Raw genomic sequence first — 16,165 nt, 5'->3', positions numbered from 1 at the left:
ATCCCCGCCTGCTCCGGGGAATCAGTCAAACGCTTATCACCGGCTTCGGAAAAAAAAAAGATAGAGGGTTTCAACAGGCAGTGAAAAACACGAGCAGACACCCAGGACAAAGGGCCCGTCACTCCTTTCAGCCCCAGCGAGGTTCTACGTGCATCGAAGCCCGGCAGGAGGGCAGGGATTGACAAGGGCTTGCGGCGCGAGCCAGGATGCAGGGATGGTATGGATGCTATAGGGTCCCCAACAGAAAGGGAGCAGGTGAGGATGTGCGGAGCTTTGCTGTGCAAAAGCACGAAGCAGCTGGGATGTCCCCGGGTGATTCACAGGCTGGAAGAGCAGGATGCACTGGGAAAGCCAGCACTTGCCGGCAGAAGTTGGAATATGAGGATGAGCAGAGGGGGATCTATATATTACGGGGAGCGGAGATACAAGGGCCGTAGGGCTCTCAGCCCCGCAATGTTCCCGGCGTACGGCTCTGCCCAGGGCTACGGCTGACCCGCAGCCATCCCAAAGAGCATCCCAAAGGGGACACGCCAACCGGTCCCCTGCACCCCGGCGGCGTTCGCTTCTCCATGCCCGCTTCTTAATAAAAAATGGAAATCGGGTAAATAACTACCTGCTCTGCAGGCATTTGTTGTCACTAGCCAATATTATTGTAATAAAAAAAGTTAAGAGAGGTTTAAATTTAAAATTTAGCCCGAAACAGGTGAGTTGACCCTGCAGCTGACTGCGCCAGACTATGTTTTATTCACCGCTTTGCTCCTCTCCAGCACACCCCAATTTCAACGCAAGGGTTTCTTTTAAAGGAAGGGAAATAGAGTGGGGGGAAAAAAAAAAATAAATCCTCTCACCGGTATCTCAGTTAGCTCTCTGCAAAGGGTTAAAGATCGCTGCTGCCTGGCTGAAGTGCACAGCCTCGGTCAGGATTCAGCCCAGAAGATTTATGGCCTTTTGACTGGCTTAATTGCACAATATTCTGTATTAAATCAGAGGAAGGAGAAGGTAAAGCGCTTCCCCCGCGCCTCGGCAGCTGGGAGGCTCTGACGGTCCGCACCGGGCAGTCGCCTCTGGCCCGAGCAAGCAGCATCCATGTGCGATGACAAAAAAAAAGAGGAAACCCCACAAATTTACTCTTGCATTTTTTAAGGCAAGAAGAGCTGCTCCCTTCCTGGTGGGTTCCCGTGTTGGCACATGGCTGGCAAAACCCAACTCCTCTCTTCAGGGATTCCCAAAAAAAACCCACAAAAATCCAGGCGACTTCCCTGGCCAAGCAGCACGAGCATCCCCAAACCAACAGGCTTGGGGAGTTTGGACCAAAACTACCACGGCTGGAGCCATCACAGCCAGAAGAGGAGGCACCAGGTCACCCTTCGTGCATGAGAAAAAACGCCCAGCACCCCTGCCCAGTGCCGTCGCGCATCCCTCCCCGTGCGGCCGGGATGGCACCGGCTGCGTTAGCATTTTCAGGGTTCAAGGCAAACAGACAGGTAAAGCCAGTGGATTATTTGAACCTGTCTGAACAGGTGAAATTTCTTCATTATACACCCAGATCTGAACAAGCTCTATGCAATACTAGCTTGATATTAAAAAAAAAAGACCATATCCACCAGATGTTACATTTATCCTTCTCGTTACCATAAGAGGCAACAACCCCCTCCTCCTCCGGCCAGAGGAAAAGCAGGTTCTTCATATCAAAGCCTCGACGGTTAAATATTTATCCAAGTACCTGTCCCCGCTTCCCCGGATGGCTGAATTTTAAGGTTCAAGTCTTACTGATCTATTATTCTCTTTTCATAGCACAAAGCGTAACTTTTTATTACGTCTGCAAATTATAAAGCTGGAAAATTCTTTGAAGGGAGCTCGAGCCAAAGAGGTTTTTTCCCCTCCCGGGACTTGTGCGCCGACGAGACGGTGCTGCAGGAGGGCAGCAGGAACAACGCTCAGAGCAGACGCAGGCTGCATGGAAGGAGCTCAAGGAGCTAATTGCCAGGATCCTGAAGCAGGTCCTGTTTCTCATTAAACCCCTTCTGTTTTCTTCGTTTCCACTGTTACATTTCTTTGAGGGACACACAAGGATGAGCATCACTGGCTGTGATGCAGTGATGGGAAGGTTGAGTCTCCTTTTGCCGGTTCAGCCCCAGGGCGTCCCTTGTTTGCACCCAGATGAGTGGGTTTCTCCATCCCCAGACAACACAGCCTCAGGCAGGTGGGCCAGCTCCGGCCATTTTTTCCCCCCACCAAATCATAGAATGGTTTGGGTTGGGAGGGACCTTTAAAGGTCATCCAGTCCAACCCCCTGCCGTGGGCAGGGACATCTTCAACCAGATCAGGTTGCTCAGAGCCCCGTCCAACCTGACCTTGAATGTTCCCAGGGATAGGGCATCCGCCACCTCTCTGGGCAACCTGTGCCAGGGTTTCACCACCCGCATTGTAAAACATTTCCTCCTTATATCTATTCTGAATCTCCCCTCTTTTAGGTTAAAACCATTCCCCCTTGTCCTGTCACAACAGGTCCTACTAAAAAGTCTGTCCCCACCTTTCATATAAGCCCCCTTTAAGCACTGAAAGGCTGCAATCAGGTCTCCCCGAAGCCTTCTCTTCTCCAGGCTGAACAACCCCAACTCTCTCGGCCTGTCCTCATAGGAGAGGAATGAGTGGGCTGAAGACCACAGAGCCCTCCATCGGTATAAGACCCCATTTCCCAGCCACCATCCTCTCCATGCTTGCAAAACTCAACTAAGAAAAGAGATGTGCTCAACTCAAGGACTTGCCTACACCACTTGCATTAACAAGAGAAGAGCAACGCCCGCATGGCCCAGGCACCCGTGCACACACCCAGACCTCTCTTGGAAGGCAATTCTCAAAAAGTGACACCACTGGAGGGAAAAGCACGGACTGCCCGCGGCTGGAAAGCCCTGAGGTGGAGGTTCATTACACTAACTACAGCTCTGCAAACCTTTCGTCTCAGAAGAGACATGGGGCAATTTTTCTCTGCGGTTTGCTTGCAGGTTGCCTCTGGATCTAAGGTTACTGATGCATGGTGGGCTTGGGCAGCTCTTTAATGGAAAGAGAAGTCAGAGCAGTCTCACGGCTTTTTGGGAAGCCTGCTCTGCCTGCCTACTCGGTTTTCATTTCATTATTGCCAAGGAAGCCACCGAAGCGCTTGGCCAACCCACCACCTGCTTGGGCACTGGGCAGGCCACAGCGGCGGGTCAGTGGGGGCTTGCAGGGTGGTGACAAAATGTGCTCACCAACCTCTTGGGCCACAAAGAAGAGGACAGAGGAGCTGCTTCATGTCTTTCCTGCGTAGCTATAGCTGGAAGAGAGAGCTGAGAAGAGCTCAAGCATGTCCCTCTATCATGACCAACAGTGGTCAATTCATCTCCTGGTCACCACCCTGGAACGTTGCCCACAGCACCTGCCCTCACCATGCTCTCCCCTCGCGCATGGACACCGTGGAGGCAGCAAATCAGGCAGTGGTGCCGGCAGCAGGAGAGCTCTGCCACCTCTCACCCCCCACACCGCGATGTTAATCCTTATCTAAATTCATAATCACACTCTCCATTTTCAAAGTGGCGAAAGGAGGCTCAACTTCTCATTAAAGGACACGGTGAAAAGTTTCTCCTCCAAGCATGTTAAAGCTCCTGCTCCTCTTGATGGAATACCACAGCAGTAATTAACATTAATGACATACCTAAGGAGAACGGCAGCCCAGAGCAGTGGGATAATTGCAGCAGAGAGCCAGTTTGTTACGGAGGCTACCCATCACTGTCAAGACGCGGTGTGCAGACCATACTTTGAGAGAGCTGGAGACAGTCCAGGACCTGTGCAAAACTCCACAGCCCTGACTCACCACCAAAGGCACCAAGATTAATCAGAAACATTATTTGGAAACAGAGAGAGAGATGCTGCTCGTTTTGCTCTCCAAATTCCCTCACTTGAATGCTCTCCCCCTTGCAGATGTACCAGGCGGGTCCCTACATTTTCAGACACCGTACAGGATGAATAACACAATGCTGAAGATGCTGCATATGGATTATTTGCACGTGTTGGTAGTGTCCCGCTGCATCCACCTGCTCGGCAAACATCAATCTCTTGCTCATCCCCAAAGCCAAGAGCCCACCTGCCTTTCCAAGCCTGGGAAATGTCAGAGAGACACCAGAGACAAGAGCTATCTCGATGCTGCTCTATCAAGTCCAGCCCACACAGAATATCAAATAATTGATCTACCTGGTAGAAGCATTGATTGGAATTGAAACAAGGGAAAACATCGTTATTATAAAGGTTGCGGAGCAGCAGAATAAACGACCTATCACTCAGTAGCATTTAAGACCAGCGTAGATGATTAACTCTGAGGGACAGTCTAACTGCAGGCTGCTCGGTGTGGTGAGGACAGTGCAGAAGACCTCTGGTCCTAGGTTTCTGCAAGTCTATGACTCAGTCTTTCACCTCTCCGCCCCAGGTAGGATCCTATATTAGACTTGACCAAGTGCCACAGGAGATACCCTGTTCTCAGGGGTTTCTCTGTTAGGTGGGATGGAAAAACAACCACCCCACAACAGAGAAAGTGTCGAGTTAGAGTTGGTTCAGAGCTCGAAATAATACAAGGAAAAAGGAAAAGAAGAAAATGGGTACATGCTCTATCACCAGATCAGATGTGAACTTCACGTCTGACTTCATCCATCCAGGATATCCTCGTCCTGATTTTGAAAAACAGGACCAAAAAACAACTGCAGCGTCAACAAGGCTAAAGGCAAGGAAGGTGACTGTCGTAAGGCTTTGGATAAACAACCTTTTCCACCAGAACACCTAACCCTATCTGCATCCACGCCTCGAATGCGTTTTCAACGATACAGGAGAAGAAGCCTTCATTGAAAACTTACCGGAAATAAAGCTGCCTTGAGCTGGAGGAGCCTCCTCCCAGCCCAAACCTGACCTAGGTACACCACAGAAACTGCATGTCCTCTCCAGCAGCTGCTTCACTTTAGCTCTCGGGAGGGTTCAGCATTTCCTCCGGGGCTCGGCTGGGTCAGGTCACGCTGCTTTAATTCACCATGGATACGTGCTGATCCTCCCTCCCCAGCTGCTTGCCAGAGGCTGTTCCTTGAAGGCCATGGAGTTCATGAATTTGGCCAGACACCAGCGTGGCAAAAGGAACCACAACCGGGAAGCAGATGAGGTTTTGGCCTCACTCCCCCTTCGCATGGGTCTAAGGACGAAGACCACCCAACCACCGCTTTGGGGCAGGACTCCCCAGGGCAGCTCTTGCCTCCAGAGGGCTATTTTATACGCACCCTTCCAAGGGTTAACCCACGCTCTTGAGCTCACTCTTAACTAGCTTGACTTTTGTTCCCCAACTAATGTATTTTTAAGAACTTCCATTCAGAGTTTGTTTTTTTTCTGACTTCTTGCTGATGAATAATCATTAACTATCCATGAAAGATTTAAATGGCCCGTGGAATTCATGAGGTATTAAATGGGCATTATATTATCAGCCACTCTAAATGTTTTGTTTCCGTTTCAAGACCATTCATGAGATGTTTATGGATTGTGGATTTATGGAAGCCAGGGGATCTTTTTAGGAGTAATGTTCCATACCCCAGAGTTACGGTCAACAGCTGGAGGCTCCGTGCAGGAAAATCTGAGGCTGTAAGCTCAAAAAAATTAACCCCTGCTTCAGAAGATTTCAGCATACAAAAATGATGGATTAAACCCTAGAAATAAGCTCAGAAACACAAAACACAAGCAAACTTATGAGCTGTCATCAAGACTTAAGTGGTACACGGTGGCCTTGCTCCAGAGAGGACCTGGTCGCTGCTACCGCTTTCCCAGATATATGGTGGTGGTTTACTCTTGTGCCCGCACTGAGATGGAAAAATCTGTGGGGGCAGCCCCACAGCACCCCGACAGCTTCCCTCCATCAATACTGACCCACAGCTCATGGGGAGAGCCAAGAGCACCCCTGGCTCCCCAGAGCCCATTTCACCCCATCCTGAGATGGGGCGCACCAGGCGATGAGATAAATCAGCCTGAGGGACACCAGCCTCCCTCTTGGGAGGCTTTCAGATGGGTTCCACCAGAAAGTGGTCTGCAAAGAGGCAGTATGGGGGTAAATCCAGGAGATCCCATCCAGCACTTGGGGTCCCCGGCGGTGTCCCCAGACTATCAGCTCTGCAGGTCTAGCACCCCTTTCCACGCTGGGACACGATACAGGGAACAGGAGGCCACGATCCGAAGCAAACCAAGAGCCCACTGGCACAGCTAAAACCAGAAGGGGTTGATCAGAGAAGGCTTGAAATAATTTTTCAGGGATGAGCTCCATGTCATGTTTGAGGTCAGGAGGAAACCCCCCTCCTGCAGAGAGCACAGAGGGCTCAGACATCGCAGAAGTCAGGACACTAAAAAAAAAACCCTACCCTACATGTGCATCGCATGGACACTGCCGTAAAATAAGAATTAGCCGATAACAGCCCCAAAAATCCACTTTTCCTCTGTGCCAGGCAAAGTGTTAGCCGCCGCATCCAGGGTAATAAACAGCTAAAACTTCAGCACGCCTCTGCTAGCGAAAAGGGGAAAAAAGAAGAAGCTGCCTCTTTAATGCACTAATTACTATCCCGAAACACTAATGGGATTAGCAAGCAGGATTTAGTGGTTGCCTCCTGAAAAATCATTAAGTGCCATTAGAGAAAATTAACCTCCCCGGTTCTCCGAGCGGCTTTTAGGAACCAGGGTCCTTCCACATCCACACGATGAACCCTCGGTAGGACGCTAGCACAACGGAGCCTTATTAATATCGGCTCTCTCTTTCCTCTATTAATTAACTAACCATGAATTAAAGTTGCATCACGTAAGGTGGCCCAGCACCGCCGGGAAGGGAAGCACCAGAGATGCTGGGCAAACGGGACGCGGTCGGGCAGGGACTGAAGGAAAAGAGACCGATGAAGGAAGAGGGGACGTGTCCATGTTCATTCAAACCCTGTTAACGATCTCCTTCTCCACACCCTGCCCCGCTCTTTCCCCTTGCAGGAAAGCCGAGGCATCCCATCCCCGGCTGGCTGGGGAACCACTGGCCGAAGGATTTGCTGGAATAAGGTCCAGACACCCGTGTCCAAACCTCACCCCAGATCCACGTCAGGGTGACCCGGGCTGCACAATGACCACGCTGGGGATCAAATGGCTTGGGGGAACCAAGAGCATGCTCTGCCCTCGGTGGGACCCGCTGTGTTAGCGCAGGGTAGAGCTTGGATCGGATGCTGAAATGCAAATAAAAGTAGGAGAGGAGCAAGGCTGCTCGCCCAGGCTTTGCTCCTGCGAACGTGGTGACGCTTGCCAGGGACGGACCAACATAAATATGACTTTCCGGTGCCTAAGCATGAGAGGAAGGGTGGCCTTAGAGGAGGCATCGTCCAGCTGAAATAAATTAATTTCCAAAACCTAAAGGCCTTTAGAGACCAAAAGCTCCCAGCCCTGGGGAGAAGGACGACCGCCCTCGTTTCGTGTAACGACCGCAGCCCGGGGGCTGCCGCAGCCTTGGGGACGCGACGGGGAAACAAGTGACGCCGCGATGCTGCGGCCGCCGGCTACATCTGCTGCCCCAAACCCCCTCGGTCTGCCCCTGCCCGAGCGGGGGAGATGAGGGTCTGGCAGCCAGCAGCACCCCGCGCCGGCAGCAGATTTTAACCCTTCACGTGCCCCAGCCGGAGCTGCCTGAGCATCACAGCTGCCTCCAGGGCCGGGTCTGTGCCCCGTGCCAGGGTACCCAGGCTTTCTCCTGCTGCCACCACGTCCCTCAGAGGACTCTGCCCGGGCTTCTGGCATGGCCTAAGAACCCCAAATTTGAGGACAAGCAGTGCAGTTTGTCCTGGGGCTCCTGTTTTGGGAGGCTAGCAGGGACCAGCCGTGCTCCATCCCAACGCATCCTCGGGGAGAGGAGATGATGCCCTGAGGTGGCCACCGGTCCCTTCTGCCACCCCACGTCGAGGCAGCAGAAGGGCTTTCTGAGCATGGCCACCGAAAGGACCCAAAGGAGATGGAGAGGGAGCGTGTTGGTGTCGGGGAGCCCTTTCCCTGCACAGCAGCAGCCTCTGCCGGCACCGGAGCCGCAGAGCAAGAGCGGTGGGAAGGAGCGGTGGCCAGGGACTGAAGAGCCTTCTGCAATCACCGGCAGGGATGGAAAAGATACTGGGGAGGTCTCCAGAATATAAAGCACGGTATATAAAATATCCACATTTCAGCTGAAAAATGATTCTTCCCACCTCGCTCTCGCAAGCACTCGCACCCACGCGCAGGTTTTACGGCCGGGTTGTGCATCCCCACGCTGCAACTGCAAATTCCCAGCGTCCGACCCATCCGTGCCACCGCGGCCACACTCCGGCACACGGGGGCTTTGCTGAGCAGCGGCCCCAGAGCCCCTCGGTGCTCCCCACCCACCCACACGCCCAAAATGAGGTCCCAAGGGAGCAAAGTAGACACCATCCCAGCAGCATCCCCGCTGCCTGCGAGAGCTGCAAAGGGCTTTTCTAACTGAAAGCTCAAGAAAAAAGACACCGCGCCCCAACATTTAGGGACCAAAGCACTTTTCCAAAGGAGCTGGGATGGGGGTTCATCATCCCACCGCGCACCGGCACCCCGGGGCACCCACTTACTTGGGGGTGTGGGCCTCGTCCACGCGATGCCCCAGCTGGAACTCGTGGGACTTGCTCCGGTGCAGCGCGGTGAAGCCGGGGATGAGATGGATCAGTTTTCGCGATGAGGGTGGGGGCGTCCCTGGGGGCTTCAGTTTATTCCTCCGTCGTACCGGCGGCGTGCCCGGCGGCGTCATCGTGGTCACGATGTTGGGGGTACGCGGAGGGGTGTGAGCGATGTGTCGCTGGCGTGGGGAGGGCGGCAGGGACCGGTGGCCGGACTCCACGGGTGGGCAGAGCCCGGGGTGACCCTCCACAGTCAGCCGGTCCACGTGGGTGTACATGGGTCCGTGGGGCGAGCCCGCGTGGCAGTGATGCTGCCCGCACTTGGGTGGGACCTTGGGGCTCTGCGAGAGGTGCGTCCTGCCCCACTGCCCCGGCTCCGGCTGGCACCCGGGGCTGTTCTCCTTCCCGGGCTCCGTTGTGGGCCACTGGATGGTCCAATCCTGCTTGGAGAGGCTGCCGCCTGCGACAGAGCACACAGACACGGCCATGCGGCACAGCCGAAGCCACACGGTCCCCACTCCAGCACCGCATTCCCCCCCCCAGAAACACCAGCAAGAAGCTTCTCCGCGTTACGCACGTGCAAAGCCGGGCAAATGCTTTGCAAGGGTTAGAGAGGTGGCTTTGCCCGCGTGTTTCCCCACCTACTGAGCCCCCCACGTGTGTCCCTCCACCATCACCCGTCTTCCCACCACCACCCCAAAACGCGGCAGGGGGATGGGACACCCCTTGCGGGGCCAAGGCTGATGCCCCCCATCTCACCCCCACAAAGCCCCTCTGTGCCAGCCAGTTGTGCATAAAGGAGGGGGGCTGTAATTAAGTGGGGCTCCTCTCTGCTTCTAATTATTCATCTCCAGCAGCGCAGAGACAAGCTGCTGTCGGCAGCAACTTCACAGCGCCAAAGTGATGGACCCAATTCAAGGTCCCTTCACCGACTCCTTTTGATCGCCTCCGCTAAGAAAACCAACATAAAACCGTAATCTCTTTATTTTAGAAAGGCTCCTTCCCCGTCTCTTTTTGATTATTAATTGCCTGGCCTCTTCTCTCCCCAGCCTTTTCAAGGGGAATGTTTTATTTCAAGCTCCAGAGGAAAAGTAAAGGAGGAAAGGGCTTTGGAAAGGAAAGCTTTAGGATTGGATTGGAAAAAAAAAAAAAAAAAAGCTCCAGGGGAAAAGGGGGACGAGGAATTTTCTTGAATCGTTCTCCCAAAGCAGAAAATAAAAATAAAAAATTAAAAAATAAAGCAAGTCCTATCCAGCTGCTTTTACAGTTTCTTCTCCAGCTGCCCCAAAAGCACTTGGACCCAGCAAGAAGCTCATAAAGAAGCGAACGCCCTTCCTCATATTTTAATTAATTAAGGAAAAAGTCCCGCTGTAGGAAAGCCTCGCCTCTGCCAGGATGCTGGTGCGTCTCCGAAGCCACCGCGGGCACACACGAGCCCCCTCCTCACCGAGACAGCCCAGTCCAAGTGGGGACACGGCAGGTGACAGGTTGGAGCGTGTCACAACCCCCGCCGCCCCGAGACACAGCTCTGCACGGGGACGTGCCACCTCCAGCAAGGCCACCCTGCCTGCAGGCACCTGCGCCCACGTGCCAGCAAAGCTGGGTGCTCAACCCAGTGCCATGTAGCCAGACTGTCTCCTCGTCCCCAAGGCCACCGGTGGCCACCGGTCCCCGAGGCCACCCAGGCTGGTGGCACCCAGCTTCACGCACAGCCCAGGGCTGGGGAAGGTGCAGCCGTGGCCGTGCATGGGCATAGGTGAGGGAGGACGCAACACCATGAATTAAATCCTCCTGCAAGCCATCGACCCCTCCGGTTCATTAACCCGCACCCAGGGATTTGCAAATCAGCATGCATGTATGCAAATCAAGGTGCTCCCCCATTGGTTGCTCTGCATGCATAGATTTACATAACTCAAAACTGCCCGGATGCTGCGGGCCCGGCAGCGTCCCCGCGCTCCCACCCCCAGCAGTAATTAGCAGCGGTTAACGAAGCAGGAGAGCCAAGGCTGCTTCCCGCAACCCGACGCTCGGCCGTGGCACCGCGGCCCCCCCCCCAGTGCCGTCCCCTTCGACGCTCGGCTGTGTCGTAACACGACTGATGCGCTCGAGAGCAAAAATAACCCGTTATGGGGCTGGTGGGTGCGTCAGGGCTAAAAATACCCCGGAGAAGCTGGGGAAATGTATTTTCAACACACGGTTGCTTACAGGCGCGCTGCAGGTAGCGGGCACTCCGCTTGATGAGATACGCTTAACCCGAGAACGCGCTTGAAAGCGAAAATAACAAAAAAAAAAATCCCCACGCTTTCCTTTCTGCAAAGCCTGTTAAACGCTTTCGGATTTCGCTCCCCCCCCAGGGCTCCCCCGGGTGTTGCTGCTCTGCCAGAGCCGATTCCCAGCTGGAAAAGCAAGGGAAGAGCTCGCACAAAAGCAAACTCCCCTTTGCCAGGTTTTCCCCAAGCTCTGCCTGCCTCGACGGCGCTGCAAGGCTGCCTGTTCCCTCGTAAAAACCTATTTGTTTCGTTTAGAGAGCGAATATTAATTGCATAATGAAATGAGCCGCCCGCCGTCCCTCCGACCCCACGGGGCCACCTCTCCCCTCCCAGCTGCCACCGAGCCCTGGCCACCAGCACGAAGGGAGAGATGCTCCCCTTGGCCAAATTTGGCTTCATTAATCCCCTCGGTGCTGCCGCTGCCTCCCCGCTTAGCTCAGCCTCCTTCCCTCCACCGTACTTCATTAGGGAAGAAGCTTTTGCTGAAAAGCTTTAAAATCCCCAAGAAAACAAACTCCCGGGAGGAGGCGGAGAGGAGCGCCCGCTCTCGGGATGCAGAGAGATAGCTAAATGTCACCAGCAAAGCTGTTTTCCCCCCGTTCCAAAAGACGAATCGCAATAGTTTTGCTGCGATTTCCTAAAACAAAACGTTGGGAATAATGTGCTGCCCCGTGGGGAGCTGGGGGCAGCGGGTCCCATCCGAAGGAGGAGCCGCACCCGAAGCAGCCCCGCGCCCCGACTGCTCCTTGGGGGATGTTGCGATCGCTCTTTTTCCTTCCCCAAAGGCACCTCCGAGCGAATGGAGACGCGCACAAAACCAGAGCAAGATCTTGGCGTGCTCCAACAGCGAGGGAAACCCCCACGGCTGCAGCCGCCTCTCCCAGCACCAGCATCCCAGCACCCTCGCCGTGGGGCAGCATAAACCCCGGCATCACCCAGCCCTTCGGCCCCGTCACGCGCCGGAGGGATGGGGACACCGGTCACCGGCAGGGACCGGCTCCGCAAGCCTTTACACCAGCACAGCTTTCAAATTTGCCCCAAATGAGGACGCTCACCACTCTATCATGACGTTGCCCTTCTCCACCCTGCATTTAATTTTCTTTTAATAAGCTCATCCCTACGGAAGCCAAAGCTTTTCTCCCACCACCTAACAGCTTCCAGCAGGACTTTGCAGCTCTTCAGGGCAGGGACCACCCCGTGCCCCATCCCGGGCACTCGCAGCCTCCTCGGGCTCCTCTCGCCCTGCCTGACCCCGCACCGTCCCCAAGCCACCCGCAGCCGGGACGACTCATAAATATTCAGCGCCAGATCATTTTTTCCCCCCCGTAGGACAGCTAACAACTTCCACGCATAACTCACTAGTCACACGCCATCAACTCCTCAATCCACAGCGGCCCCGCTCCGCTCCTACTTAATAATAAATTAATCCCGCTTCGAGTTCAAAACTGACGCCTCGGCTGCTAATAAAACACCGCTGCCAAGTGCAAGGTTTCACAGCCGAGAAAAATTCAATACAGACCTGTTAACACAATAAAGCAGGGGTTTAATATAGGGTTGCAACTATCTTTGTTAAATATAACATGCTTGTGGTTTATAAGCTGCGCCGGGGCTTTCCCTGCTGCTGGAGCTGCCCCCAGGATGCTCGGTGTGCAAAGGGGCCCCTTCCCCGCCATCAAACCCCCTCCTGGCAAAATTCATCAGCATTTAAGCAATAAAACAGCATCCTGCTTCCTCCCCGCCTCCTCCCCAGCCCCCACTCCCAGGCAGAATTGGCTTGGGAAATTAGATGTCTCTAATTAATAACTCAATAAATAGAGATTGATGGAAAAGGTTAATACTGTACCTCATTCCTGCTTTATTAATACTAATCTTGGCTTCTAGAAATCGACCACTACTGCACTTGCAAAGAAATTACGTGATGTTTTAAAGAGGCAGCAACTTGTTCATTAATTATGTTTTCAGACTAGGACCGTCTCCTGGTTTACAAGGAGATAAAACGCAGATAAAAGCCATGTCCGTCGTAGCCTGGTACATCTGGGGTTCCCTCTGGAGGGGCTGCGATAACCTGATAGACCTGAGATCCCAGCACTGCATCCCGAGGGATCATCGCTGCCGTCCTGAGATGCTTTTCAAGCCGCCCCCCCCACCCAGCACCCAGCCGTGAAGCACCCAGCACCCAGCCGTGAAGCACCCAGCCGGGCAAACCTCCCAGGCACCCGGCTGCTGGGGTGCAGCCAGGCGTAACGCAGCTCCCGGGGGTCGCAAGGATGAAGGCAGCACATCTCGCAGCTCATCTCCAGAGCCCTCAACGGAGGGTTGGCGGTGCGTCAGAGGGAGCCCCAGGGGACGAGGGGACACCAATGGGACCTACGCTTGCCAGGCGCTGCAGGAGCCGGGCCAGCTCTCGAAGCCGGCGTAGACCTTCCTCGCCCAAGCTTGCAGCCGGGGCAAAGCTGGTGGCCAGTCACGGAGACGTGGAGCAGCCAGCAGCTCAGCGGCTGCTGAAATGCAGCTGAGGGGTGGGGGGGTGCAGCACGGCATTGCCTTAGCGCACCCCAGATGGGAGAGCTGCAGCCCCATGGCTGCTCAGTCCCAGCTGCCCCCGAGAGCCCGGGGGGACGCTGCCAACGTGCCAACGTTCTGCCAACTCCCCATCCCCGCAGCCCACCGAAACGCGCTGCCTGGGCCGCGGTGCATCGGATGGGACGATCTGCTCCCACCACCCCTGCGCAGCCTGGGGCAGCCAGCGAGCATCTCGCCTGACCCGGCCAGAGGGACCAACCGCTCCCACCTCCCCGTCTGCAGAAGCGGGGCAGGGGCTGTGCCCCCCCCCTCTCCCAGGGAGCAAAAAGCAGGGGCGCTGCTGAGACGGGGCCGTTTGACCTGGCAAAGGCTCTGCCAAGCCGGGCAACACCAGCGCGGAGGCAGGGGACACGCAGCTGTGCGGAGCGGGATATGAGGAGACCATCTGCCAACCCGGGTGGAGCTTTCTGCACCCAAATCCTCTGGAAATTCAGGGAGATTTGGTCTCCTCTGCTGCCCGGGGACCTCCTGCACCCCTCCAGGCTGGCAGGGGCTCCAAGGTGTCCCGAGCTGCCTGTGCCCTCCCTGTCCCCAAGGCTTGTGCCATCCATTGGACACTGTGCCAGGGGTTCCCACAGCAGCACACACGGTGCCAGCACGGCAGGGACCCACGCCAGCCGGCAATGCCAGGGACCGTTGCGCTGTGGGGCCCGAGTCTCCAGTCCCGGCGGAGCAGGAACGGCCACTGCAGCATCTCTGCAACACCGGAGGGACGAAAGAGCAGCCCTCGCCGCAGAGCCCAGCCCCCAGCCCCCCCGGGAGCAGCGCGAAGATGGATGGAGTTAAATGGAGCGCTGGGGAAGGCAAACGAGCGCGGTGCCGGGATAGCAGCAAACTCCCTCCCGCGGGGACCCACTGGACCACCAAGCCACGTCCCGCCAGGAGGGCTGGCAGCCCCAGCACCTGCCCCATTAAAAAGCAAATGGAGCAGCGCAGCCCCCCAGTACCCACCCCACCTCTGCCAGCCAGAAACCACCAGAGGGGCAGAAGATATTTTAGCATCTTCACTGCAGCTGCTGAGCCAAAGGCTCACGTGGATTTTCCAAAGCACGGGTCCCACCGGAGCACAGGGGGAATTCCCTTGGCCGAGCGAGCGGAGGGGGGATGCAGGGGCTGGGCTGAGCCAGCACGGCGAGTAAAGCAGTATTTGTTTGCAACAGGCTTTAAAAGTCAAAGGTGTTTGAACAAAGAGCAGGCTGAGAGCCTTCCCCAGGCTCCGAGGGAGGCATCGGTGCCCTTCCTCAAATAGCGGCGAGACTTAGTGAAAATGCCAAAGGGAAGGAGGGCAGGAGCACGGGCGGGAGCCGGATTTAGGGAGTTAAAGAGCATGGGGGGACTCGTGCTCCCGGGAAATGTCAGGCTGGGTTCAGCCATCCCCACCTCGCTGCTCCGGCACAGGGGTGGAAGCGGCTGCTGGCACCGTCACGCCGTGCCATGCCGTGCAGTGCCACGCCACACGGGAAGCCCAGAGAAACCACAACGGGTGGATGAGGCTGAGACCCCTCGAGGGCAGGAGCTGGGACCCCCTGCCTGGGACATATCATGCCAAGCAATACCAATGTGGGGATACTGCCCGTCCCCGAAAGCTGCCCCCCATTGAAACCACGGCACACCACCCCCCTCACTGCCAGCCCTCTCCCCTCCGGCCCTGCAAAGCCCAGCCGAAAACCCAGCAGCTACACCCCAGCAGGGCTCATCCCCCAGCCCCCTCAGCCCCTGGGGTGCAGCTACCTCGGAGGAGTCCCCGAGAGGGGACGGGAGCCAGGCAGAGGGGTCTGGGGTCCCCGAACCCCAGGGGTCTGGCAGGACTGGTGTCCTCCTACAGAAGGGTCCTGCCAGGCCAGGACTCCCAGTAGGGACCACAGCTAAACCAGCCCGTTACCATCACCCCAGGCTGGGACCGGGACTTGGGAAGGGGACAGCGGGGGGTTTCAACTATGAAATGGGGTTTCACTGTCGTCCCCCCCCACCTTGCTGCTGCCTGTACGCACCCCGCGGGGCAGCACCCTGTGCTGGCAGCGCTGCCCCGAGCTGGCACCAAAGCACCAGTTCCGTGGGGAAGAGCCGTGCCAGCAGGATACGGTCCCCATCCCACACGGAGAGGTGAGGCTGGGCCTCTCCTTGGAGCCCCCCCAACTCTCGGGAAGGGAACCCCTGGACAGCATCAGCCAGCAAGGCTCAGCTGGATGGTGCCAGGAGGGTCGGATCCTGCACAGCCACCCACGGCGTTGCTCCCCCCTTCCCCAAGCAAACCCAGCCGTGGCTGCAGCCCCCGGCCCCGCTCTGCTCGCAGGCTGCCAGCGCGGATAAAGCCGGAGCAGCTCCTGCCTCTGCAGCACGGAGCTCTGCTGCCACCGCCCGGGGACCCGCCAGCCCAGCACCCGCACCCAGCACCCACACCTGGGACTGCCAGCATCCCCCGGGGTGCCCGCCAGCATCCCCCGGACCGACTGCTGCGGGGAGGCACCCATACACCCACCTTGGGGGAAGGGGAAGCAGGGCTTGTGGGTGCCCTAGGAAGGGGTTTTGGGTATGGGGGTGCAGCCAGCCGGGAAGCGGTGCTGAGGGGCAGGAGCTTGCCGAGTCTCAGGGGCTTTTCCCCGAGTGCGCTGGCTGTGCTCCTGC

General features: G+C 56.3%; 1 protein-coding gene across 1 annotated transcript in view; it reads right to left on the bottom strand.

The window, feature by feature from the left end:
- Positions 1-16,165, bottom strand: part of KSR2 (kinase suppressor of ras 2) — an 82,769-nt gene that overhangs the window by 57,686 nt on the left and 8,918 nt on the right. The window contains exon 4 of the mRNA XM_075167232.1: positions 8,643-9,147. Coding sequence (XP_075023333.1) covers positions 8,643-9,147 — 505 coding nt within the window. The remainder of the gene's footprint in view (positions 1-8,642; positions 9,148-16,165) is intronic.

Source organism: Calonectris borealis, chromosome 18 (assembly GCF_964195595.1).
Source record: "Calonectris borealis chromosome 18, bCalBor7.hap1.2, whole genome shotgun sequence".
Lineage (NCBI taxonomy): Eukaryota > Metazoa > Chordata > Aves > Procellariiformes > Procellariidae > Calonectris > Calonectris borealis.
Note: the sequence above shows the minus strand (reverse complement) of the source record. Positions and strands in the feature narration are given on the sequence as shown.